Source organism: Protopterus annectens, chromosome 5.part0, assembly GCF_019279795.1.
Source record: "Protopterus annectens isolate FY-2018-M chromosome 5.part0, PAN1.0, whole genome shotgun sequence".
NCBI lineage: Eukaryota > Metazoa > Chordata > Ceratodontiformes > Protopteridae > Protopterus > Protopterus annectens.
The window spans coordinates 1,893,444,612-1,893,471,791 of record NC_056735.1 but is presented as its reverse complement, the minus strand read 5'-3'; the positions used below and the strand labels follow the sequence as shown (position 1 = coordinate 1,893,471,791).

General features: G+C 41.8%; 1 protein-coding gene across 3 annotated transcripts in view; it reads left to right on the top strand.

Moving 5' to 3' along the window:
- NUFIP1 (nuclear FMR1 interacting protein 1) overlaps nucleotides 1–27,180 on the top strand; it is a 461,243-nt gene that overhangs the window by 238,866 nt on the left and 195,197 nt on the right. For all 3 annotated transcript variants that reach the window (XM_044071710.1, XR_006364830.1, XR_006364831.1), the window contains exon 5: nucleotides 795–868. In XM_044071710.1, coding sequence (XP_043927645.1) covers nucleotides 795–868 — 74 coding nt within the window. The remainder of the gene's footprint in view (nucleotides 1–794; nucleotides 869–27,180) is intronic.

Here is a 27,180-nt window from a genome sequence, read left to right as displayed (position 1 = left end):
TTGTACAGCAGCATCATTGTAATTACAACTCTCCCATGATTAAGTATTTTTCTCCAACTTCTTTGTTTTAATAGTGCTTTGCTGTTCATTCTGGGATTTTATTCATTTTATCTCTACCTGTTTTTAGTATACTTGCACGTGTGTGTGTGTGTGTGTGTGTGTGTGTGTGTGTGTGTGTGTGTGTGTGTGTGTGTGTGTGTGTGTGTGTGTCTGTATACACGTGTACTTGCACGTATATCTGTGTAATCCTGGCGGTTTAAGATGGCCCCCTAATGTCAGCTGTCAGTTTTCTACATGCTGAATCCCAAAACTTTGAAAAAATACACAGACTGAAAATATCTGAGAAGAATTTTTTTTACCACTCTGCACCCCTGAATGTATAGGGAGGCCAAGTTCCCACACACCCCAAACTAGTATATAAACCATCTTTGAGATTGCCTTACTTTGGGGAAAAGGGAATAATCTGATAATTGGCAATCTCAAACTTGGTATGTGTAAATACAGATTTTTAGTCATTCACTGTCCACATTTCCGGATTCAGCATTGCAAATCCCATAATATGAAATGGTTACCATTTAAGAAAAAAAGTAGTAGCACTCAACCTAGAAAACAACTACTTAGCTGAAGTAACACTATTTTGAACATCAGCACAACATTTTCAAACTATTTACATGTGTGTATGGGTGTTGTATGATTAATACTGTTGATACATGCACTAGAAATGTTTTGTAGATTGAGCCTTCAGACAGTCATTCTAATTCCTCTCACAGTAGATTTCAACATTTGCTTCACAGACACATGCACAAGGGAAGAAGATAAAACTTGATACCCCTGAAGAAATTGACATATGGCGAGAAGAAAGGAAAAAGTAAGTCACAGCTGTTTTCATAATTTATTTTCTCTATTTTTGTGTCTGGTCTGACACTGTTTACCATTAGATTCTTCTTTGGCAGTACTGCAGATAGTATTGGTACACACTGGCTAGTGTGGCACTGCTAAGAGACATTTAAGAGGACTTGTTGATCACATTACAACATCTGGTCATTTCAACTTTATACTGTTTGCTTTACTGTATATTTGCTGCTTTTGATTGTTCTTGCATTGCAGTTTTCTGCAGTTTTTAGCACAACCTAAGAATGACGAGTTGATGTAAGTTAGTCCTCTGTACATTATTCTTAGTCATTGATGCAAAGAAAAGTAATCTGGCAATAAAAATTACTTTGAGGTCACTGCAGTTGAAGAGGAGAATTACAATTTTTTTGTCCCAGTAAAATATATGAATGTTGCCCTGGCAGCCATTTCATGCAGTTGATTTGGACTTTTAAATTTCAGAAATTACTGCAAGACATTCTTTTTCCATTTATGCCATTTTTATTTGAAAGAGAGAGTCTGTCCCAAAACATGGAGACTGAATGGCCAAACAAACAGATTTACACATACTAAGTCCAAGATGGTAATTTCTCAAAACATTCCATTTTCTGTTGGGTATGGCAATCTTGGATGGTATACATAAGTCATATGAGGAGCTTGTCCCTGCAAAAAAATAAGCTTAAAGGAGAAAAGTGGTGATCAACATTCACTCCTTTTCTGGATTTTCAATCCTATTTTTTCAGTGTGTCTGCATGTGGCATTTAAAGTGCCAACATTTTAATAGGGAGTCGTGCTCATCATAGATAAACCGCACCTAAAGATTTTTATTCAAAGTGCTTTTTGTTTGGAGCCAGAACTTACTGAGGGCTGTAAACTTTGTTTTACATTTGGTAAAGTTACTAGCTTAAAGGTGTTCTTATTTAAGATAAGTTACTTCTTCTTCTTCTTCTTTCGGCTTTTCCTGGTTAGGGATCGCCACAGTGGATCACCTTGTCCACTCATGATTGGCAGTGGAGTTTTACAGTGTCGAGTTGACAGCCCGGCTCCCAACCTTCCACAGAAGGTATACACACACACACACGCGCGCACTCACGCATAGGGCCACTTTAGACAGTTCAGTCCACCTACAGCATGTCTTTGAGATGTGGGAGGAAACCAGAGCACGCGGAGGAAACCCATGCAACCACAGGGAGGACATGCAGACTCTGCACAGAAGGCACCCCAGCCGAGGATCGAGCTGGAGAAACCCTTGCTGTGAGGTGGCAACGCTAACTGCTGCACCACCACGGCCACCCAACTAAGATAAGTTACAAAAAGAAGAATTTATTAAGTTTATTGATACTACTCCAAAACAGAAAATGGGAAGGGAAGAGGGAGAGATCTGTGGAAGTGTGAGGGAAAAGGGAACTATATCTAAAGTTCAGAAGAAAAAAAAATAGCCCTCCTTATGCTCTTTAATAGAGATGGTATCAAAGCCACACAGACTTATTGTACAACTTCAGAACCTTGCATTGTCTAACTGGAATGCTTCATTCTAGAGATATTAGAAGATTTCTGACAAACAATTAAGCCACAAGTGCTGGTTACACCAAAATCGTTGCCATCCATTTATTTATTTTTTGACATTTGATTACTGGGAAAGTCTGACTGGGTAGGACCGCATAGAATCTTCAAAAATAAAACATAAACATCTACAGTTTAATTATAACAAATTAGTGATTATATGAAAACATTGGTTAAGAATTGATGCAAGTTATTTGACAGTCATTTAATATTTACAGTAAACTCTCAGTTAACTGGCACCCATGGGGATTGGTAGATGCTGGATAAGTGTAGTTTCTGGTTGTTTGGGAGTTACTATTAAAAATAGACCTGACAAATATTGTACCCTATACTATGCCATGCCATAAAAACTGTATTGATTTGGTTTTAATATTGAAATACAGTAATCAAAAGCCTGACTGGAATAATAATATTTTAAACTTGTATTTCTGATAGAAAGTGTAGCACATGGCATGGTTTTCAGTGGCACATTGAGTGGATTGAAACTGAATGAACTGAATAGAGAAAGTGTGTGAATGCATGTATCAAGGCAGAAGTGAAAGTGTGTGAGAAATCAGAGAGATGTATGAAATTTGAAGAGAGTGTGTGTGAGAAATCGGAGAGGGAGAGAGGGAGTGAATGCATGTATGGAAGCTGAAGAGACTGTGTGTGTGTGTGTGTGTGTGTGTGTGTGTGTGTGTGTGTGTGAGATCGGAGAGAGAATGTGCAGTCTGATGCAAACTAAGTATGGAGTGAATGTTGACATTTTAGGGATTTGACTTGTTTGGTTTGACTTGTTCTCAGGTTGGGGAGAACAGGAATTTATTTGTATCTTCCTTTTTAAAACTTAAATTTAAAAAATGTAAGGTATGTTTCTGCAGGAGGAAAACAAAGTTTAACACATGCAAAACTGAATTGTTCACACTGTACTGCATTTATTTGATTTTTTTTTGTTCTGGTTGCTTGAGTTACCAGATAACCGATAGTTTACTGTGTAGAAATTTTACATGGTTTGTAGAGAAATTAAAGGTAAGTTAGTCTAATACAAACAGGGATTGCAGTACGAAGTGAGGGAAAAATAGTCTTATGGTATATTTAGAGAGAAAGTCAGGGAAGATAATTGGATTGAAGTAAGGAAGTAAGTGAAAAAGGAAGAGTAAGGGGGTCCAAAGAATGAAAAGGTACTTGTTCAAATTTAGAGATATAGTTTATCGGGTTCCTATCGCGTGATTGAAAATTGTAAACGATGAATGCGTATTGAGCGAACCTGATTGGTCGAAACGTCGCGCACATAACACGGAAATCGCTGTAGGGAATATTTTCCCTTTACTTCAGTGCAGTGCGACCTCAGAGTAGGAATATTTAAGTAGTGGGGGGTGTGGTGTGCAGGGGGGCTTGACCCCCTTCCTACAGTGTCTAGATAAGTATAGTTTTTTATTTTTATTTTTTTGTTATATTTTTGAAATTTCAAACATCGCTGATATGGTGTCAACCATATGGTGTTCGATGTTTGAAACTTTCGAAAATATAATATAGACCCAATATCCTGGTTTTGAGCAAGAACAGAGTCGGAGTTTAGCTAGGAAGTCTTTCAGAGTGGTTTTGAAAGATGGGGAGGGATGGTATTGACCTGATGGATACAGATAAGGATTCCCACGCCTTAGCAACCTTTTAGGAGTACAGACAATGTCCAGTGGATTTGATAGATTTGTAGATGGGCTGGAGTTTTTGGTCACTGTATCACAGTGACTGACTGGAAATATAGTTATTTACAGTGTTTTTTTAGTGCTGGACAGGCAGACGGATGCTGGATAATTTTGTAGGTGGTAAGAAGCTGCATATGTTTAGTTGATGAGTCAGATGTTCATCGTGTTACACTGCTGCAGTCATTACACTTGGGTTATCCTGCCGTCAGGCGGTTCCCCAGTCGGCCTGAGTTCCAAAGTCTTGGTCCGGCGTCGGTCGCTGTCACCTCCTCCCTGACGTCAGTGCGACAGGGGGTATATAAGATTCAGCCGACGCCATTTTCTTCAGTCTTTCTTGCCGCGCGGTGCCCGAAGCAAAAGCAGTTCGCAAGTGCCGGTTGGCTGTCCCCTGAGATTTTCATTCTGAATCTAGAACCAAAGTCTTCTACAAAGCTACGTACCCCGTTGGGGAAACTTTTTCTTGCCTCAGACCGATGTCAGTAAAAGTTAATAACTGTATTTCTTGTGGGAAGCAAATACCTCATTCCTATTGTATCCCATGCCTAGGCCCTGACCACGACGTCACTGGCTGTATGTTTTGTGCTAGGTTTAACAAGCGCAGTATTAAACGTCGGTTTGATTTTGCCCGACATTATTTTGGTAGAAAATTAATTATACCATACTGTCGGAACTTCCGACGACCGGAATACACAAAAAATGCAAAGACAAGGATAGGCATCCGAGGCCCAAAACTGACGACGAAGCCTCTTCTAGGCCAGTCGCCGGTTCTCCGGTTTTCAGCGAGGCGCCTTCGCAGCCCCTGACTACCGCTTCTGTAGAACCACAAGCCGCCTCTGACTCCCACGTGGAGATGGCTTGGCCTTCGGATGCACTAGCTCTTCAGTCTACCGAGACTAACCTTTCAGAGGGACCCAGAGTAGCTGAGCAACCCACAGCTACAGAGGGTGTCTTCAGACCTACTCAGTTAAGCATTAAACCCTCAGCTAAGTCTAAGCCTCCTTTAAAATCAAAGAAACAAATAAAGCATTCTCCAGGACAGGCCTCCATGCCTAAGAAACAAATGCTCAAAATGGCCGAAGACCTAATCACTCTGATCAGGGGGTTCCATCCCCCTCCTGATAAAAGGCCTAGACAGGATGCAGACTGTGACTCATCCGACCAGGTGTCCATCTCTTCTGATTCATCCTCAGACGTAGGATGCTCTTTACCCCCTTATGAGGATTCTGATGCTGAGGAATCTATTCCATCTGCCTCAACGCCTGAGGACTACTCCTTTGGGGAAACCCTACATACCATGAGGGAGCATTTCCACTGGGAAGGCCAGGATTATCCAGAGTCCAAGAAAAGGCTCAGAGACTTCCTTTTATTACCTCAACACAGGCCCCTTGCTATTCCGCCAGTGTTAGATATCGCGGATGATGTGTATACTGAATCCATCTTAAATCCTGATTCCTTACCTCCAGCCCCTGTTAAACCTGACAGATACTACAGAGTCCCTGACTCACATATATTTCTGTATAAAAGCCCTGTAGCTGACCCAGAAACTATTTCTCAGGGACCCAAAGGAGTTAAGGCCTCATCAGCCAAGAATCCAGTTCCCTCTGACAGAGATTCCAGAGCATTAGACAGATGGGGAAAGAAAGTATATACGTCTGCAACTTTAGCAATGAGAGCCTAAAATTGCCAATTTCACATGCTAAAATATCAGCAATTTTTACTGTCTCAGTTAAAACAAAAAATGCTTCCAGAATCAGATCCTCCTAATTTTAAAGAAATGCAGGATTTATTACATGCAGCTGAACAAGTGGGAAAGCATACTTTGCAATGTGGTTTTGATTCTCTAGAGGTCTCCTGCAGTGCGACAGTTACAGGCTCTGTCATTAGAAGACATGCTTGGTTAAAAGAACATACGTTACCAGATCATGTTAAAGCAAAATTATTGGATGCACCTTTGCAGCAGGATGTGTTATTTGGAGTTAAGGCAGAAGAGGTATTAAAGAAAATGGAGGATAAGGCAAAATCTATGCAAACGGTGAAGGATTTCTTACAGGTTCAGCCTCCTAGATTTAGCAGAAACTGGCCAGATAAGAATTGGTCATTTCCAATTACAGACAGACCTCAAAGGGGAAGATACAGACGTCCAAGAGGTAGAGGTCAAACACAAGGTCCTTACAGGCCTTGACAATGGGTTGCATCAGGCCAGAAAGAAGGGGAAGACAGGCCCCGACCATATAAAAAGCAGCTCCAATGACTTCCCACTACAGCTGCCAAACAAATCCTTCTTGGCAGCCCCCTTGGGAGGAAAACTGGCACTCTTCTACCACAATTGGCAAATGATCACCAAAGACAAATGGGTTCTCAACATTGTATTCCAAGGTTACAAGCTCCACTTTCACACTCTGCCAAGGTTAAAAAAAATGCCAAATCTGCCACCAAATCAATGGGCAGAGGCTCAAAGACAAATTACAGCACTCATGGATATGAGAGCTATTCAAAAGGTACCATCACAGGAGAAAAGGGCAAGTATTTTACTCAAGACTCTTTCTGGTACCCAGAAAGGACAAAGCCTGGAGGCCCATTCTGGATCTTTCATCTCTAAACACTTACCTGGATGTTCCGAAATTCAAAATGTTGACATTACAGCAGCTGCTTCCCATGCTGGGCAAGAAAGCTTGGCTAGTGACTTTGGACCTCAAAGAGGCATACCTGCATGTCTCTATCAGACAAAATTACAAAAGATACCTCAGATTCATAGCTGGTTCAATGCACTACCAATTCTCTGCACTGCCCTTTGGCTTCTCTACTGCGCCCAGGGTCTTCACAAAGTGCCTGGCACCAGTAATTGCATTTTGCAGACAGAAAGGAATTCAAATTTATCCGTACCTGGACGACTGCCTGATTCAAGCAGAGAGCAAGGACATTCTTCTAAAGCATCTGGCGTTTGTAAAAAAGTTATTAAGTTGCCTGGGGTACACAGTAAACGAAAAGAAATCAAAACTAGTGCCCTCACAAGAGATTATATTCCTGGGTGCCAGCTTGAACACAACGGCCCAGATGGCTTATCTCACACCAGGCAAACAAGGACAAACTGACTCAATACTTTCAATTGATGGCAACAAAGACCCAACTCCTTGCAAGAAAAATTCTGCAGGCCTTGGGTTACATGGCATCCTGCATACTACTAATTCCATATGCCAGACTGCATATGAGGAAACTACAATGGTACCTAAAGAATGTATGGTCTCAACACTGTCAAAGTTTGGAAACAGCTATATCACTAATCCCTTGCCTTCAACAGGAGTTTCAATGGTGAGCTCAAGCTTGTCACCTCAACAAGGGACAGCCTTTTACACAACCCACAGCCAGGCAAACACTGGCAACAGATGCATCGGATTACGCCTGGGGAGCACACATGGCAGGCAAATGTATTCAGGGCACATGGCCCGCAGAACAAAAGCATCTTCACAGCAATCAAAAAGAGATGCTAGCTGTACAAAATGCGCTTATAGCTTTCAAGGATATGCTGCATCCAGGACAACTACTACTAAAGACAGACAACACCACAGTTATGTGGCACATAAACAAGCAAGGGGACACTCACTCCTACCACCTATGCAGAAAAGCTATGACCTTGTGGAACACAGCTATAAACCTTCAAGTTCATCTGCAAGCACAATTCCTGCCAGGAGAGAAAAACACACTGGCAGACGACTTAAGCAGAAACATCATGGATCCCCACGAATGGGAGTTGAATCCACAAATATTCAGAATGATAACACAGAAATGGTGGAGACCGGACATAGATCTGTTTGCATCCCAATAAACTGCCAGCTACAAAAATTCTGCACAAGGAGTTACCATCCACAAGCATGGAAAGTGGATGCCCTCTCATTCAGCTGGGAGAACCTACAAATATACGCTTTCCCACCACTACCTCTCATCCCAAAGGTACTCATAAAAGCCAGGCAGGAAGAGCCAAAGATGATCCTGATTGCACCAGACTGGCCACACCAGCACTGGTACCCAATCTTAAGGAGCTTAGCACAAGAACCACCCTGGATTTTGCCTCAAATCCCACATCTGCTGACTCAGCACAACAAACAAATGCTACACAGCCAGCTAAAGACCTTAAACCTAGCTGCATGGAAGATTCCTTAGTCAAGCAAGCAATGCCTCTCTCCAAAGCTGTTATGGATGTCATTCTGGAGGCCAGAAGGCCTAGTACCAGGAAAGCCTATTCGGATAAGTGGAAGAGATTCTGTGCCTGGAAACCAAGCTCACAGCCTTGACCCTCTTGTCCCAAACATTCCTCAGATACTACAATACTTAACTGAGATGTTGGACAAAGGACTCTCCTTCTCATCCATCAAGATCCACGCCTCTGCCATCTCTGCTCATTACAACACGGATCCACCAATTTTCTCTAATCCTCTGTTAAAACAGTACCTCAGAGGGGCTAAAAACATAAGACTGCCCCGTAGAGCACCTACTCCAACTTAGGACCTCAACTTTGTTTTGGAGAAGCTAAATTTTCTTCCTTTTGAGCCAGCCAACACATCAGAATTAAAATATATCTCTTGGAAAACTGCTCTGCTCCTGGCAATAACATCAGCACGAAGAGTTTCAGAATTATAGGCACTAATGGCAGTGGAACCTTTCCTCATTTTCCACCAGGACAGGGTGTCTTTAAGAACTAACCCTACTTTAATGCCAAAGGTAGTATCCAGTGTGGCTCTAAACCAAACTGTTCACCTGCCAAATTTTTATCCTAAACCACAGAATAGAGGGGAGAGACTACTTAACTCTTTGGACATTCACAGGCAGTTACGCTTCTACTTGGACAAAACCAAAGCTTTCAGAAAATCTGAGCAATTATTGGTAGCATATGCTGCAAGAGCACAGGGAAAAGCCATTTCAAAACAGACTATTTCAAAATGGATAGGACATTGTATACGTTTTTGCTACACATACCATGGAAAACCTGTACCTAGCAGCATTAGATCTCACTCCACCAGGGCAACAGCCACTTCAACTGCCTACCTCAGGGGAGTACCTACCAAGGATATTTTGGAAGCAGCAAAGTGGAGTTTTGTACATACCTTCACCAAGCATCACCATCTGCCTCTATACTCTAAATCCAGAGCTGGCTTTGCTGCTGCAGGGCCTTATAGCCACCACTAATGCCTTATAGAACCAGCCACCCTTCCTCAGCTTTGGGATTCTACCCCAAGTGTAATGACTGCAGCAGTGTAACACGATGAACATAGTACAGTTTTGTACCTACCATAAATGTAGATGTTCAAGTGTATACACTGCTGCAGTCCAAGTTACCCTCCCTCCTTCCCCTCTTACTGGCTGGCACGTACCCATGTCTTCTACCCTTACTACCTATGGGGAATATTTGCTGGTAGCTGTAAGTTGTTTTTTGCTTTTCTTATGTATGTTTTATTAGCGATTGGAATTGCCTACCTATTTAGAGGCACCTGACATCTGGCGCAAGAAAAACTGAAGAAAATGGCGTCTGCTGTATCTTATATACCCCTGTCGCACTGACGTCCGGGAGGAGGCGACAGCGACCGACGCCGGACGAAGACTTTGGAACTCAGACCGACTGGGGAACTGCCTGACGGCAGGATAACTCAAGTGTAATGACAGCTGATGACCGGAGTTTATAAAAAACGCAAGGATAAAGACGAGGACAGGCATCCGAGGTCCAAAACCAACGATGAGGCTTCTGCTAAGCTAGTCATCAAGTTCGCCGGTTCTCAGTGAGGCGCTTTTGCAGCCCCTGACACCCGCTACCTCAGAGCCACAGGCTGCTTCCGACTCCCACGTGGAGTCGACTGGGCCTCTGGAAACTCAAAGTATTGGATCCTCGGAAACTATTCCCTCAGATGGATCCAGAGCTGCTGTGCAGGCATCTGCTTCTGAGGGTGTTTTCAGACCTACACAGTTATATGTAAAGCCACCTTCAGCTTCAAAGCCAAAGACTAAAGCAGCTCTAAAGACAAAGAAACAAGTACAGCATTCTCCAGGACAGACTTCTATGCCTAAAAAACAGATGCTCAAAATGGCCGAAGACCTTATTACTTTGATCAGGGGTTGCCATCCCCCTCCTGATAAGAGGCCTAGGCAAGAGACAGAATATGAATCTTCAGATCAGGTTTCCATTTCCTCTGATTCCTCCTCTGATCAGGAATATTCCTTTCCTCCCAATGAGGATTCTGATGCTGAAGAATCTATTACTTCAGCTTCTCCTCCTGAAGATTTCTCCTTTGGGGAAACCCTGCATACTATGAGGGAGCACTTTCATTGGGAGAGCCAGGATTATTCAGAATCCGAGAAAAGGCTCAGAAATTTTCTTTTACTTCCTCAGCACAGGCCCCTTGCTATTCCCCCTGTTCTGGACATTGTAGATGATGCCTTTTCAGAGTCCGGCCTGTCTCCAGACTCTATACCCCTGCACCTGTTAAGCCACACAGATACTGCAGGGTCCCAGATTCCCATAAATTTCTATACAAAAACCCTGCTGCTGACCCATAAACCATATCTCAGGGTCCTAAAGGAGTCAAGGCTTCCACTGCTAAAAACCCTGTTCCCTCTGATTAGAGATTCAAGGGCACTGGATAGATGGGGGGAAAAAGTTTACACTTCTCCTACTTTGGCTGAAAGGGCTTTAAATTGTCAATTTCATATGCTTAAATATTCTTAATGTCACTGTTAAGACAGAAAATGTTGACTAACTCTGAATGTTCAGAAAACAAGGAAATGCAGGATTTATTGTATGCAGCTGAACAAGTGGGAAAACATACTTTGCAATGTGGTTTTGATTCTTTGGAGGCATCTTGTAGGGCCGCAGTAACGGGTTCTGTGATTAGGAGGCATGCTTCGTTAAAGTAACAGAATCTGCCTGATCATGTTAAAGCAAAATTATTAGATGCTCCATTACATCATGATACTTTATTTGGTGTTAAGGCAGAAGAGGTGTTGAAGAAAATGGAGGATAAAGCAAAATCTATGCAGACAGTTAAGGATTTCTTACAGGTACAGCAACCCAGATTTAGCAGGAACTGGCCTTCAAAAAATTGGTCCTTTCCAGTGTCAGATAGGCCACAAAGAGGCAAATACAGATGCCCTAGAGGCAGATCCCAGCCCCAAGGTTCATAGAGGCGTAAACAATGGGGTGCTTCTACCTCCAAAAGCGGAGAAGACAAATCTCAATCTTATAGGAAACAGTCCCAATGACTTTCCTCTACCAGTACCAAGCACTTATCTTTTGGGGGGCCCCTTAGGGGGAAAACTACCATTTTTTTTCACAAAACTGGCACATGATTACCCAGGACAAATGGGTCTTGAATATAGTGTCTCAGGGTTACAGGTTCCACTTTCATACCCTGCCAAAGGCAAAAGGCATGCCAGACCTGCCACACAATCAATGGGCAGAGGCACAAAAGCAAGTTTCATCCCTCATGGACATGAGGGCCATTCAGCGAGTACCACTACAGGAGCAGGGACAAGGATTTTACTCACGACTTTTCTTGATACCCAGAAAGGACAAAGCCTGGAGACCAATACTGGACCTGTCTATTCTAAATACTTTTCTGGACGTTCCAAAATTCAAAATGTTGACTCTGCAGCAGCTTCTGCCCATGCTGGGCAAGAAGGCTTGGCTTGTAACTTTGGACCTAAAAGAGGCATGCCTGCATGTCCCAATCAGACAATCTTGCAGAAGATACCTCAGATTCATAGCTGGCTCAATGCACTACCAATTCTCTGCACTGCCCTTTGGCTTATCTACTGCGCCCGGAGTCTTCAATAAATGCCTGGCACCAGTAATTGCTTTTTGCAGACAAAGAGGAATTCAAATATATCCCTACTTGGACTGCCTTATTCAAGCAGAGAACAAGGACATTCTACTAAACATCTGGCGTTTGTTAAAAGATTGTTAATTTGCCTAGGGTACACAGTAAACGAAAAGAAATCAAAACTAGTACCCTCTCAAGAGATAATATTCCTGGGTGCAAGCTTAAATACAACTGCCCAGATGGCTTATCTCACGCCAGACAAACAAAGGCAACTGACTTTTTACTTCGAAATGTTGGCAACAAAAACCCAGTTATCTACAAGAAAAATTCTGCAGGCTTTGGGCTTCATGGCATCCTGCATTCTGTTAATTCCATATGCAATACTGCATATGAGGAAACTACAATGGTATCTAAAAAGTGTTTGGACTCAACATTGCCACAGCCTGGAAAAACTAATTACCCTCATTCCCTGCCTGCAACAGGAGTTTCGATGGTGGGCTCAGGCCTGTCACCACAACAAGGGACAGCCTTTCACTTTACCCACTGCCAGGCAGACAATAACAACAGATGCATCAGATTACGCCTGGGGGGGCCCACATGGCAGGAAAATGTATTCAGGGCACATGGCCCACAAGCCAAATGCATCTTCATATCAATCTAAAAGAAATGCTGGCTGTCCAGAATGCCCTGACAGCTTTCAAGCATCTGGTTCATCCAGGACAACTGCTGAGCAAGACGGACAGTACTACAGTCATGTGGTACATAAACAAGCACGGAGGCACGCATTCCTACCTCCTCTGCAGACACGCCATGATTTTGTGGAACACAGCATTGACTTATCAAGTGCACCTGCAAGCACAATTCCTGCCAGGAAAGACAAATACTCTGGCAGACGAACTAAGCAGAAACCTCATGGATCCTCACAAGTGGAAGCTAGATCCACAAATCTTCAGCATAATAACAAGGAAATGGGGATGCCCAGACATAGATCTATTTGCCTCCCCTCACAACTGCCAACTACAGAGATTTTGTACAAGGACTTACCCCAAGCTAGCATGGAAGGTGGATGCTCTATCTTTCAGCTGGAAAAACCGTACAGTATATGCCTTTCCGCCACTACCTCTCATCCCCAAGGTACTCCTAAAGGTCAGACAAGAGAAGCCAAAAATGATCCTGATTGCCCCAGATTGGCCATGCCAGTACTGGTACCCAATCCTAAAGAGCTTGTCTCAAGGCCCAACCTGGACATTACCTCAAATTCCTCATTTACTGACCCAACAAAGCAATCAGATACTGCACAACCAACTCAGAACCCTAAATCTGGCTGCATAGTGGATAATGTAACCATTCAGAACACACCTCTCTCCAAAGCAGTTATGGATGTTATTCTGGAGGCTAGGAGGCCCAGCACCAGAAAATCATATGCAGAAAAGTGGAAGAGATTTTGCGCTTGGAACCAGGCACAAGGAATTGACATGCTTGTACCAAATATTCCACAGATTTTACAATACCTAACTGAGATGATGGACAAAGGCCTATCCTTTTCATCTATTAAGATCCATGCCTCTGCCCTTTCAGCTCATTACAATACGGACCCACCTATTTTTTCACATCCTCTACTAAGGCAGGACCTCAGAGGGGCCAAAAACATAAGACCCCCAAGAAGAGCACCAATACCTGCATGGGACCTCAACTTTGTCTTGGAAAAACTCACGCTGCCTCCTTTTGAGCCGGCCAATACAGCTGAAATAAAATTATCATGGAAAGCAGCTCTGCTCTTAGCAATAACTTCAGCAAGAAGAGTCTCAGAGTTACAGGCACTAATGGCGGTTGAACCTTTCATGATTTTCCATCCGGAGAGGGTTTCTCTTGAGGACAAGCCCAACATTTATGCCTAAGGTAGTGTCCAATGTGGCTCTTAATCAAACAATTCACTTGCCTACCTTTTATCCAAACCCACAAAATAAAGGGGAGAGACTTCTACATTCTTTGGACATACACAGACTGCTACGCTTCTACTTGGACAAAACTAAAGCTTTCAGAAAGTCTAAGCAACTCTTAGTAGCATATGCTGCAGGATCTTAAGGAAAAGCTATCTCAAAGCAGACTATTTCCAAATGGATAGGCCACTGCATTCGTTTCTGCTATTCTCAACATGGCAAATCAGTGCCTAAGGGCATCAGGCCACATTCAACTAGAGCAGCAGCTACTTCAGCAGCCTTCCTCAGAGGAGTACCAACCAAGGACATTTTGGAGGCTGCAACTTGGACTTCAGTGCACACTTTTACAAAGCACTACCACTTAACCTCTTTACTCTAAATCCAGAGCAGGCTTCACCACTGCAGTTCTGCAGGGCCTCATAGCCTCTCCTAATTCTATTTAGGCCCAGCCACCCAACCTCAGCTTTGGGATTCAACCCAAGTGTAACGACTGCAACAGTGAAACGCGATGAACATAGTACAGTTGTGTACCTACCATAAATGTAAATGTTCGAGTGTATTCACTGTTGCAGTCCAGGTTACCCTCCCACCATCCCCCTTTCTTTGCTGGGACTTATCTGTACTTCTCTGTTCTTTACAACCTATGTGGTGTATTTGCTTGTAGATGAAGATTTTTTTATTTTAGTGCATGCTCTTTTATTGGCATAATTTCTTAGCCTTCCCTTCGGGGGGCACCAGACATCTGGGGCAAGAAAAACCTGAAGAAAATGGCGTCGGCTGCATCTTTTATACTCCTGGCGCACTGACGTCAGGGAAGAGGCGACAGCAACCGACGCCGGACCAAGGCTTTGGAATTCAGGCTGACTGCGGGTAGCCTGCCAGCAGGATAACCCAAGTATAATGACTACAACAGTGAATACACTCGAACATCTACATTTATGGTAGGTACATAACTGTACTTTCTGCCTCTTGCTGAGTTATTCATATGCAAAACATGAGGGCTAAAAACTACCATGGGAATATTAAGCTAGGTTTCTTAAGATCCTCACAGATCAGGTGCCCAGTAAGTACTTATGAACCTATAAAGGAGCTTGTTATGTAACTGATAATAAAGATGACTTGACTAGATGATGCATTACCATTGTTTAAAATTCATTTTTGAATGAAGTATTAATGAGGTGTAGTTTATGGATTTGTCTTCTAAGAAATAGAATGGAAACCTGTAGAGACCAGATAGCAGGCAGTGTCCTATCTACAACTTTTCTTTTTATGATTAAAAACATCTACACTTTAGATACTTTTCACATTATGTTTTGAAGCTTTTTGAAGCTGTGCTGATAGTTACATGAGAATGGTTTGATGTGTAGTAAATTCTATATATTTTGTGAGGATGAGCAGAAAAACACATTATTATTATGAATAACAGCAAGAATGCCAGTAAAAAAAGGGAGGGGGGATTGTTTATTTTAAAAGGTGATTTTTTTCACGTAACAGTCTTTTAAACAATCGGATGCAAGATGGTTGAATGAACATGTACCCTTGCTAGTAGATGTTTGTGCAGCCTCACTAATTTGCCAGATTTTTCAAAGTTATTAGAAGAGGGGAAAATTGAGATTTATGGTTAAATGCAATGTAGCTGAAAATTAACAATTGAACCGGTTATTATATGCTACAATTTTACAATTTGTATATATTTTAGATTAGTAGAGTATTTATAATTAACTTCAATAAATCTCCTTGATGGGTCCTTGGTTGGTTACATTCTTAATTTCTAACAGTCTGAACTTGGGAGATTGTTGGTATTCCTGCATTTAGGTGTGGCTGTCCATTTAAATATCTGCCATGATTTCAAGCACCATTTATACAGGCTTGTTTGTCCCATATGCGTGCCGTTTCTTTTCTGCAATTTGCTTAGCTTGGATCATAAACATTGTTATCTGTGGAATTTCTTTATTAGTTGTCTTGCATACCTGTTTAGTATCCATGTGACTTATCTGGTTGCATGCCAATACCTTTTACCTACATTGTCTTTACTGTTTGAGAGAGGAAAACGGTGTTGGGCTTTTCTCCCAGTACTCAGGGATTCAGCTCTACTGAGCATCATTAACAGACTTGGAACACTGTTGACTGATTACTTCTTGATTGAAAAGGCAGCAACAGCTGAGTGTTCCTGTTGTTTTGAGCAGGAGGACACACTGCATACCTCCACATGCCTAGGCCAGAGCATTGCCACAAAGACTGAAGTTCAAAGGGTTAATGCAGGCCTAGCCTTTTAAAGGAAGTGTGCCCATTAATGGCTGTTTAAGCTCTACAGATGCTGAGCTCATTCTTTTTTAGCAGTGACTTAAGCATGTACAAGTTTTCCTCCTCTGTGGAGGAAGAGAAAAACAGAGGAGAGGCACCTCTAAACCCTCACCTTGGAAGTTCCCAGAGTGCTGGTGTCACCCAGGCACTATCATCTGGAGCCAAATATATTTTTGCTAGATTCCCAAAAGCAGCTTTTTCAGTCAGCTGATCATATATTGGGGCACATGAGCCTGAAGTTTATTTTCTCATAGGATCTCTCCATCACTCACCCCAGATCCTACTGAGATTACTGCTTCAGGTTGAGCAGGTATCAGTGAGGCATTTCATGCTAGGGCCTTTGTCTCAAGGTTTAGACAGCAAAAAGATGTTTGATAAAATGAGAGTTTGAGTCATACTTGCAAAGATCTCACCTTCAGAATTATGGACTGACAACATAGCTGGGTCTGGTATTGGCCTCATTCCAGTGGTTGCCTACCATACCAGGATTACCCTGCTCACTTCCACCCTTTTAGTCTTGTGAGAATGTGCACAGGCATATACCTGGAGGTAATGGGAAGTAAGGTATTCCTTCAATTTCAAACTTTTTGAGGAGTCTGAAAATGCAGATGCTTCCTCTGAGAGAGCTACATTTAGATCTCCACTTTGATTATCCCCTTTTTTTGTGGATACTTAGAAACTCATGAGAGCCAGTGAGAACTGATATGTCTATTGCTTCTACCCAGATATGCCTGTTTGGGTATCTTTGGAAGAAGTCTGAGGAGCCTTGAGTTACCTCCCCATGAAGCTGCTTAACCAAAAATTCCATCTAGAAGCTTTGGAGGCACCTGGATTCTGCCCTTGCAGACACCCCACTGGATAGGTAGTACCCCCTTACCATTTATCTTTCAGCTGAATCCTTCATGATCTCTTTGGTCCAGCATAGGTACCACAAAGCACAAAGCTTCTACCTGATAAGTAGTCCAATCTTTGGAAAGGTATAGTAAGAGAATGTGCTCATATGCTGTTTTGGGGTTTTGTTTCTCGGCTGTTCATCTCTTTTCCCCAGGCTTAGGCATGGTTAAAGGTTGGACTTAAGGGTGATGTTGTGACCTTTGCAACAGTTTTGAAAGCAGGCTTCCATTTAGCTTACTGGATCGTTTATATTACATTAGTACACATTAGAGCTGCATGCTCAGGCATGTTTTTGTACAGAATGATATTGCTGAGACTGTCCTTCATTAAAAAAAGAGCTGAGAAACCGCATTTTGGAGGCTCATTTTAAGGGAAAATTGCTCTCTGGAAGGCCACACTGTCCATTTCTACTACTGCTGAGCCTAGCCAAGCCCGAAAGGGAAGCACCTTCCTTGCATCCCAAGAAAGGTATTGAAGCATCACACATACTCCTTACTCCCCCTATGCTGGCCAAGTGTACATAGTGGTGGTTGTCCTCCCCTGTCTTGGAGAACAATCGCAAAGGGCCAATGGTTTATAGATTTGTTTTTTCTTACTCATCTACTACAGCTCATGGCTCCTCCCCAAAAATAGGATCAGCTTATGGAGCACACTTTCTTGGTGGGGCTCTTGGCTCAGTCCTAGACTGTGCTGTTGAAAGAAGCTAGAGACTTTCCTGTTTTTGCAACAAGGGTGACTTACTTGGACCTGAGCGGGACAGACTCTTGCTCTTCTATTCTGTTCTTCACTAACTTTAGCCAGCACATCTGAAACATTTGGTTTTGGATGGTGATTCTTCAGGATCTCCTGTTTCTGCTTCCACAGAATCTTGGTGGTATCACTGGACATGAAAGATATCTCTTGGCACATTCTTTGGTTTCTTCCTAGAAAGTTAATCTCCGTTTCTCCTGATTTTCAACACTTACTGAAAATGTCCTTTGGCTTTTCTTCTGCATCTTGATGTCTTTACCTAGCAGCTGGCTGCAGAGATCAGAGCCTTGTAGAAGAAATTCTGGACCCATGTCTGCATTGAATGGTGGTGTCGTTCAATTGGTTTACTGACTGGAGGATATTCTTTGTAGCTAGAGAGCTGCATGTTCTTCATTGCTGGTTGTACTTACTCTTGGAAATAGTCCAGGATGTCATGACTTTGGCAACTTGGGAGAGGGCAAAGGTTAGGGTCCCATCTTTGACCTTGCAGGTTTCTTGGATTGATGGCAAGCAATGAGGCACAAAGTCATGACATCTTTATTGTGGTAGTGTAATTAGGGTGGGGCGAAGTGGCAGCCACCCCTCAAGGTGTTAGGTCATGATCGGGCGATTTAGTGCAATACAGCTGTCCATTTAGAAATGTTGGGACAGCAATGAATTTTGATACTGCTTTTCTGCAGTATTGAAGAGAAGCTGCCATGGTGGTGCAGTGGTTAGAGTTGCCAACTCGGAGCAAGAGGTTCTCCAGTTCGATTCTCAGCTGAGGTGCCTTTTGTGCAGAGTCTGCATGTCTGTCCTACGGTTGCGTGGGTTTCCTCCAGCTTTGATTTCCTCCCACATCCCAAAGACATGCTGTGGGTGGATTGGACACTCTAAACTGGCCCTAGGTGTGAGTGTGTGCATGTGTGTGCCTTCGATGGAAGGTTGGGCGCTGGACTAGTAACTCAATACTGTAAAACTCCACTGCAAATCGTTCTGCTGTGACGACCCCTAATGGGAAAAGCCAAAAGAAGAAGAAGAACTTCAGCTCAGTGTTGTTTGTGTGTGTGTGTGTGTGTGTGTGTGTGTGTGTGTGTGTGTGTGTGTGGTAGGTATAAGTTGTAGTAAGCTGCTTACGGCACTTAAATGCAGCATTCAGCTTGCTACAGTTTTAAAAGCAGTCTCTTTTTATTTTATTTTTATTATTATTATTTTTGCTCCTCAGTGGGGGAGGGGTGGGACCCAGAAACAGGATCTGGTAGAGTCATGCATTTCAAGAGCAGCAAGCACCATTTCATGGACTTTTTTTTTTTTTTTTTTCTGTGTGTGTGTGTCTTCAGTGATGTACAGCGGAGGGGTCGTCAGATCAGAGAACAGCTCCAGGAGCTAGATGAGCCAGGTACTGTTCTGCTGTACATGGAAGTGATGCTCATCAGGCAGTGAGCCATTGTCCGGGAATCACTATGTTAGTGGCTTACATTCAGAAAAGCAAGCTAGTTAAAAGTAATCCAAACCATATTAGCAATATACAAACATTATACATCACATATATTTTATATATTCTGTAATCTAAGCAATATTAACTAAATTAATCAATTCCTGCATCATCTTAAACATTATTTTTCCTCCAAAACAATTTTTTTTCTGTATGCATTATTCTAGTTTTTTTCCTCTCTGTAATTTACTCCTAGCCTTTTCTAAAGATCCCACTTATTATTTCATCTCTGTTACAATATTTACTTCTTCAAATATAGTTGGTTTAGGTTTTGATTTCTATTTTCTAGTAACTCCTTTTTAGGCAACCACCAAAAGCAAACATAACAAGGCCTTAGTACATGTAGGCAATCCAAATCCTGTATCCCAGCTCAAAAAGTCATTTACGTAGTTGCACTCATTGTATTAGTCCAGTATTCCTGGCAGAATACTCTGCAGGGAATTGTTGATGTCTGCCGACTCATTACACGTCCAAAAAATATGCTTCCAGCTATCTCTTTTCTCCCCATCACACCTCCAGCTTTTGCCATGTACCTGAGGAAAATTCTTTGAAGTCTGCTTGGAGTCAGAAGTACCTGTGCAAATAGCACACGTTAAGCACACATCATATACTTTACTTTGTGCTTCACTTAACGTTCTTTGGCATAATGTCTGACCGCATTTACATCCATACTGTGTTAAGCAGATGTAAATGTGGTCAGACATTGCGCAGGAGAATGTTAAGCGAAGCACAAAGTAAATTATATGGTGTTTGCTTAACATCCTAGTTGCTTAACATTCCATGGGATAGAACCTATTCTGGACGTTAAGCAATGGTTACCTGTATAATGCAAATGGGAAAGAATAGCCCCCCTGCCTTGTTCCTCTGTTCAGCCACAACTTATTGGAGTGGAAGCCACTCACTTAGATTTTTACCTCTGAATCCTCTTGTATCTCCCTAATTAACCTTATTATTTTATCTGGAAATGCAAATGCTTCAATTACCCTACTCATAAAACCCCTGCTTACTCTGTCAAATGCTTTCTCTGCATCAAGACCCACCAGCAGCAGTATTTTCATACATTCTGCTTCCTTCTGGAGCATTATTCTATTAATATTTTCAAATGTTTACCTCCCCTTCACAAAACCACATTGATCCCCATCTATCAGTTTTGGCAACACATCTGTCATTCTGTTAGCCATTATAGATATAAACACTTTATAGTCATGGTTCAAAATTGAAATGGGCCTATATGAAGTTGGATCTGATGGCTCTTTACCTCACTAACGTATTACAGCCAATGCAGCTTTTTTTTCAGGATGTTGTTGCTTCTTTTCCTTTTAAAATACTGTCAAACAAAACCTTCCAGAGCTTTATCACTTTTTCCCCTCTAACTTCCAGACTTCCACTGGACTACCATCTGTTCCTAGAGACTTTTCTGCAGATTGGCTATACGTGACTATTTTTTATCTCATCTTCTCCTATCTTAACTGTTAATTGTTGAGCCTCGTCTACCTTAACTTTGGCGTATGTACGTTTTCCATAAATATTTCCATTTGCACTTTTTCATGATTTCCCCACTTCTTTGCTTTGTACAAATTTTCATAAAATTTCCAAAATATCTCTAATACCGCTACAGGATCTCTAGTTATTTTTCTTGTTATAGGCTCTCTAAGTTTGTCAACAACTCTTTATGCTTTCTGTTGCATAAGTCCTTGTCCCTAAAGTTTTTATGCTCTGGAGGTATCAAAAACAGTTGATTAACAATAATCTTTCTGAACTTATGCATATTATCCAGATTCTCCCTTATTTTTTCTTGCCCCCTCCATTTACTGTAAATAGTGTTCAAACCTGTCGGTGTGCAATACTATTTTCATCTTTACTTTTACAGTGACTGTAGATGTTTGGATTTAATTTAACTTATTTCAGATTTCACAGCACAAACACAGACAGCCATTTGCTAAACAAGAAAAAGCAGTCAACTTCTGTTCCCTTGAAACTCTTATTCATTGAAAATGCACCCAGTCAGGGGCAGATGCTAACCATCCACCTTGTGCTGTTTTCAAATCCCCCAAAACACACCCATTTTGGAACTATGCATAAATACATATGTTCTTTGATTTATTTTCTAACTTGGGCTTTACCAAGCATTTTTTTTTTATTTTGTAATGCCCATACTGGAACCCTCAGGCAGCACTGGGTCCTAGACAGCTGCCTAGGTCTCCTTTGTTAGATCTGGCTCAGCCAACTACAGTATAGCTGGGCCTGCATATAGCTGTCACTAAAAGTTGACTTGAAATTGTCTGTTGCTATTAAATATATGCATTAGTTGAAGAACAACAAGGACAATTATACAGCAATGAGCTTGTGTCTTTGGTAAGCAGGCTGTTTATTTGTGTTCATGCAAGTATTTGTTTCTGTATGGTCCATGTTATTTCAGTCCTCTACAAAACTCAGCAGCACATACATACGCACACACACGCGGCACGCGCACACGCACACACACACACACACACACACACACACACACACACACACACACACACACACACACACACACACACACACACACAGTGAGATCAGCTAATGCCGGTCACTTACTTAAAATCCAGGCAAGTGTCCTGGAGTTAATTAGCAGTTGCATACTTTCAGCTAGCACTGCTTCTTTTGACTAGCTTCCCCTTTTGCGTTTGGTTTAGCTGTTATGATACAAATTTGTGCTTTTACCTAGAAAGAAGTGACAGTAACATGCAGTTGTGTTTATCTTGAAAAGTAAAACCCTTTTAAGGTAATATTACTTCTCTACAAGTAAGTAATAGTTTATGAAACAGCCTGATACATTTTGTATGTATATGTATATATATATATATATATATATATATATATATATATATATATATATATATATATATATAAAATGTGTGTGTGTGTGTATGTACAGTGCAATGAAAAAGTATTTGCCCCCTTCCTGATTTCTTTTATTTTTTGCATGTTTGTCACACTTAAATGTTTCAGATCATCAAACAAATTTAAATATTAGACAAAGATAACCTAAGTGAACACAAAATGCAGTTTGTAAGTGATGATTTTATTAAGGGAAAAAAACTATCCAAGCCTACATGGCCCTATGTGAAAAAGTAATTGCCCCCCTTGTTAAATCATGAAGTAACTGTGGTTAATCACATTTTTGGGAAAGCCGAGTTCAATTTCACTAGCCACACCCAGGTGTGATTACTGCCAGACCTGTTGAATCAAGAGATCACTTAAATAGAACCTGTCTAGGCCAAAAGATCCCAAAAAGGAAGACATCATGCCGCGATCTAAAGAAATTCCGGAACAGATGAGAAAGTAATTGACATCTATCAGTCTGGGAAAGGTTACAAAGCCATTTCTAAAGCTTTTGGACTCCAGCAAACCATGGTGAGAGCCATTATCCACAAATGGAGAAAACATGGAACAGAGGTGAACCTTCCCAGGAGAGGCCGGCCTACACAAATTACCCTAAGAGCGTAGCATCGACTCATCCAAGAGGTCACAAAAAGAACCCAGAACAACATCTAAAGAACTGCAGGCCTCACTTGCCTCAGTTCAGGTCAGTGTTCATGACTCAACCATAAGAAAGAGACTGGGCAAAAATGGCATGCATGGCAGAGTTCCAAGGCGAAAACCACTAATGACCAAAAAAAGAACATAAAGGCTAGTCTCATTTTTGCCAAAAAACATCTTGATGATTCCCCAAGACTTTTGGGAAAATATTCTGTGGACTGACGAAACAAAAGTTGAAAATTTTTTGGGAGGTGTTCATCCCATTAAATCTGGTGTAAAAGTAACACAGCATTTCAGAAAAAGAACATCATGCCAACAGTCAAACATGGTGGTGGTAGTGTGATGGTCTGGGGCTGCTTTGCTGCTTCTGGACCTGCTGTGATTGATGGAACCATGAATTCTTCTCTCTCTGAAAAAATCCTGAAGGAGAATGTCCTGCCATCAGTTTGTGACCTCAGGCTGAAGTGCACTTGGGTCCTGCAGCAGGACAATGATCTAAAACACACCAGCAAGTCCACCTCTGAATGGCTTAAAAAAACAAAATGAAGATTTTGGAGTGGCCTAGTCAAAGTCCGGACTTGAATCCAATTGAGAAGCTGTGGCATGACATGGTCGGAAACCCTCCAATATGGCTGAATTAAAACAATTCTGCAAAGAAGAGTGGGCCAAAATTCCTAAACAGCGATGTGAAAGACTCCTTGCCAGTTATCGCAAACACTTGATTGCAGTTGTCTGCCCTCTGGTGTGAGGTCTGTCTTCCAAAGTTTTAGGCCAGAGCCCCTTACTGTCCCCCCCCCCCCCAGGATGGGCATGCCCATCTTCCGCTACCTGTTCCTTCAAATGCCTGAGCCTGTAATCAAACTCAGGCCACCTGGGCATAGTCAGGGGATTATCTGTGTATGTCAACAGAGTTAGCACCTTATTTTGGATTTGTTTGTTCGTTCATTCATTCATTGAAGTTCTTTACTTGAGTATGATGCAGAACTACTAATTATTTAATTTCCTGCTCATTTCAGCATTCATACAAGGCTAAGTGTTGGCAACTCAGGTTATGCCCAGACCTGCATGAAAATGCCTGGGAAGCTATACAGTACACACTGCACTGTTTACCTTCTACCCCTTTAGCCTTACATCAGATGCAGACAGTCCCTCCAGTACAACACATTTACCTTTTCACTTCCACATACTCTCATAATTGCTCTTCGGATGTTTTAACAGTGAAGATTTGGGGTAAAAGCTTAAACTATTCAAAAATTTAACCAGTAGTCTTTTTCATCTGAATTAACTTAACCTTTCATCATCATACCTGTAAACTATCTGCCCATTCACCATTGTTTTAACTATAAATCATATCCTTCAGTATATTCCTATTATTTCATTAAACATCTGTATGAAAGTATCTTCATTCTGCTTCTCACACAAATTGATTACAGAGCCACTAATTTTTCCGCTCCCGTCCATTGCACAGCACCATCATTATTCAAATGTACTAATTTAACTAGAGAATAAAATTATCTGTAGTGTGTGGCGAGGAGGTGAAAATTCTATTCCTGGCGCCATGCTATCCCCTATAACAATCCCAGACTGCTTCGGTCCTCTAACAAACTACTAATTCAGACTAGCAAAATTAATAACACAGCCTTGACTCTCTCTTTGAAAACTCTGTAAGTAGACCCTGGCACTCTCTTCCAGCTGATATTACCTTACTTTCTACCTTAGGTCAATTTAAAACTAGACTCGGACAACATTTGGCACTTAACTGGCTATGTCAATGTATCAAGCCTAGCTAACTCTGTCTAGAATGTGTAAAAATCTGTTAACCAGTTTACTGTGTAATTTAATTTAATCCTGATTTACGCTCTGGATTAACTCTAATCTGTGGAACTTGTTTAACTTGCTTACTTATGTAATCACTGTAAATAGTCTGTTTGTAATATGTAATGCTGGTATTATGTAATGCTGTATCTGCTTACCCTTGGAGCTTTTCTCCCCGGGCCTCCGCTGAAAATGGATATGCATCCAGTCAGGCTGTCCCAGTCAACAAATGTAAAATAAATAAAATAAAATGAGCCCTGTCACACCACCATGCCCAAAAATGATGCGCAAATAGTTATGGTCCCCACACAAGCAAGGAATTGAAGTAGGAAAGTCTTTTACATCTTCCAAAGCCAAATTTGCTTGTGTCCTTCCATACAGTCGTACTGCCTCCTATCACCCTTGAACATAGTATACAACACCATTATCCTTTGTCAGTCATGCACTTCTTCAGATTGGTCAAACACTAGTATGAGCAGTTTTCCATGCCCTTCTTAGTTGTAAGGCAAACTCAGTCTCTTCTTTGCCTATCACCCCTTCTGCCAGCTTATCTGATTTTAACCGGTCAGCAGCTGTGATAGATGACAAGAGAAGAAGAAAGAATATAACGTAAGAAGGTCACTAATGCCGGAAAAGAAAGATGCCTTCAGCACCCTCATTCTTGATTACTTTGAGCAACTCTCCAATTTCCATGCATTTATCTAATCGTAATTCAGCTCTCTTCTGGTTCTAGACCTGATGCTGGTACCATCATTAACTCACATTCTGCTTTTCTATTCTGCATCTCTTTCTGGCACTGCAGTCACAGGGACTTCAGCAAATTACCCCTCACTCTTCCATCAACGTCTTCAAGCTCTGGGCATCACTCTCATTCCTCTGCATCATCATTTAGTGGTGACCAATCTTGATAAACTTCTTTTTCCCCCTCTTCACTGGTAAGCTTTGGCATTTGTCATTATGCGACCAATTTTCTGCACACATCTCTGTGATAAGGCTTTCAACTCTTCTTGATAATTAGTTATGCCACATTCTCTCTAGACCCCTGTATGCTGTCCAAAGTGTTTTTCCTTATTGAGATGGATCTCCAGGCTCATCTGGTCTGTTGCTGTTTCCGCCCTTAAAATCGTTACTGGCATTTATTTTGTTTAAGGGCTAGTGCTGTGTAATATAACAACAGTGTTTGCTTCTTTCCATTTGGCTACTGTAGAAATATCAAAACAGCTGCTCCTTTCTTTCATCTGGTGCTTTTGATGCAGTTCTTTGGAAAAATCCGCTCATTAGAATTTGTGATCAACCAAAATGAAGCCTCTCATTTATCCTGCATATCCAGTCCTTGGCTTTCTGCAAATGATGCTTCATTGCAGTTTCTGAAGATTTCTTGGCTCTGTTACTAGTCCTTTCAGTACAGTTTGTGTGATCCAGTCAACACTCAATACCTGGTTATAAAATGCAATTGAACTGTTCCTCAAGGAACCAGTAGGCATCCATGCTGTTCATCCGACTTGGATTGTCTGTTGGTCAAAAATGTCCATCTAAGCCTTTGTCTTATGGCCTGAATCTCCCTTTTTAATTATTTCAGAAACCCACTCTTTTTTTATGTTAACATCTTTGTTGAATTATCACTTAAGACACAGGTAACATATAATGTTAAGTTGTCTATCTCGCCTTCATTCTTGCTGGATGGGTTCGGAGCCGACCTCGGCTCCGACTCGGCCACTCTAAAAGCTCGAGAGTTGGTTCCACCGGCTCGAGGCTCCCCTTATATTCCATAATACTAGGCGTGAGTTACCTCAGATCTCGTTTGCCGCTACAGCATCGAGGTGTTGGTTTTTCTACCGGCTTGTTGGTAAGTGTATTTTTTGTGAAATTAGCATACTTAAAACCCTATATTTTTAAGTTTAAATATATTTCCCTTAGTGTAGTGGATTTCTACCCCTTTTTTCCGAAAAATCCCATTTTTTTCCCACAAGAACTTTTAAAGTTCTCTCTCGGGCCTTCTGGCCTTTCCCCATCCCCTAGTGGTGTGTCTGTGTTACTCTTAATTAAACTTAGTTAATTGTTTATTTTTGAGTTTTACAAGTAAAATTAGTGTAATCGGTGTCTGTTTGAGTGTGTGTGATTACACTTTTTTGTCTAGGATGTCTAAAGACACAAAGGTCTCAGGCTTCAAGAAGTGTGATGCGTGCTGTCAGAAAATGTCTCTGACAGACGGTCACACTTCTTGTGTCTACTGCCTTTGCACCTGCAGGACTCCTGTGCTGTATGCCATGGCTTCAGCCCCAGGGTCCTGCAGGAAAGAAAAAATAAGTTGATCCTACGGGGTCTTCTTAAGCCTGAGGATTCCCTTTCTGTCTCTGGGAAGCCCTCTAAGGCTTCTAGGTCCTCTGCTCCAGCTACTGAGCCGAGACCTAAAGCTACAAAACCTATGTCTGCATCGGCTCCGGCTGGAGCCGATGAGTCTACAGCTTCTGTGGTTCCTCGGCTCCGGCTGGAGCCGAGGTAGAAATTCCCTTGTCGGCTCCGACCAGACCTTCGGAGCCGACATCTAGGAAGAG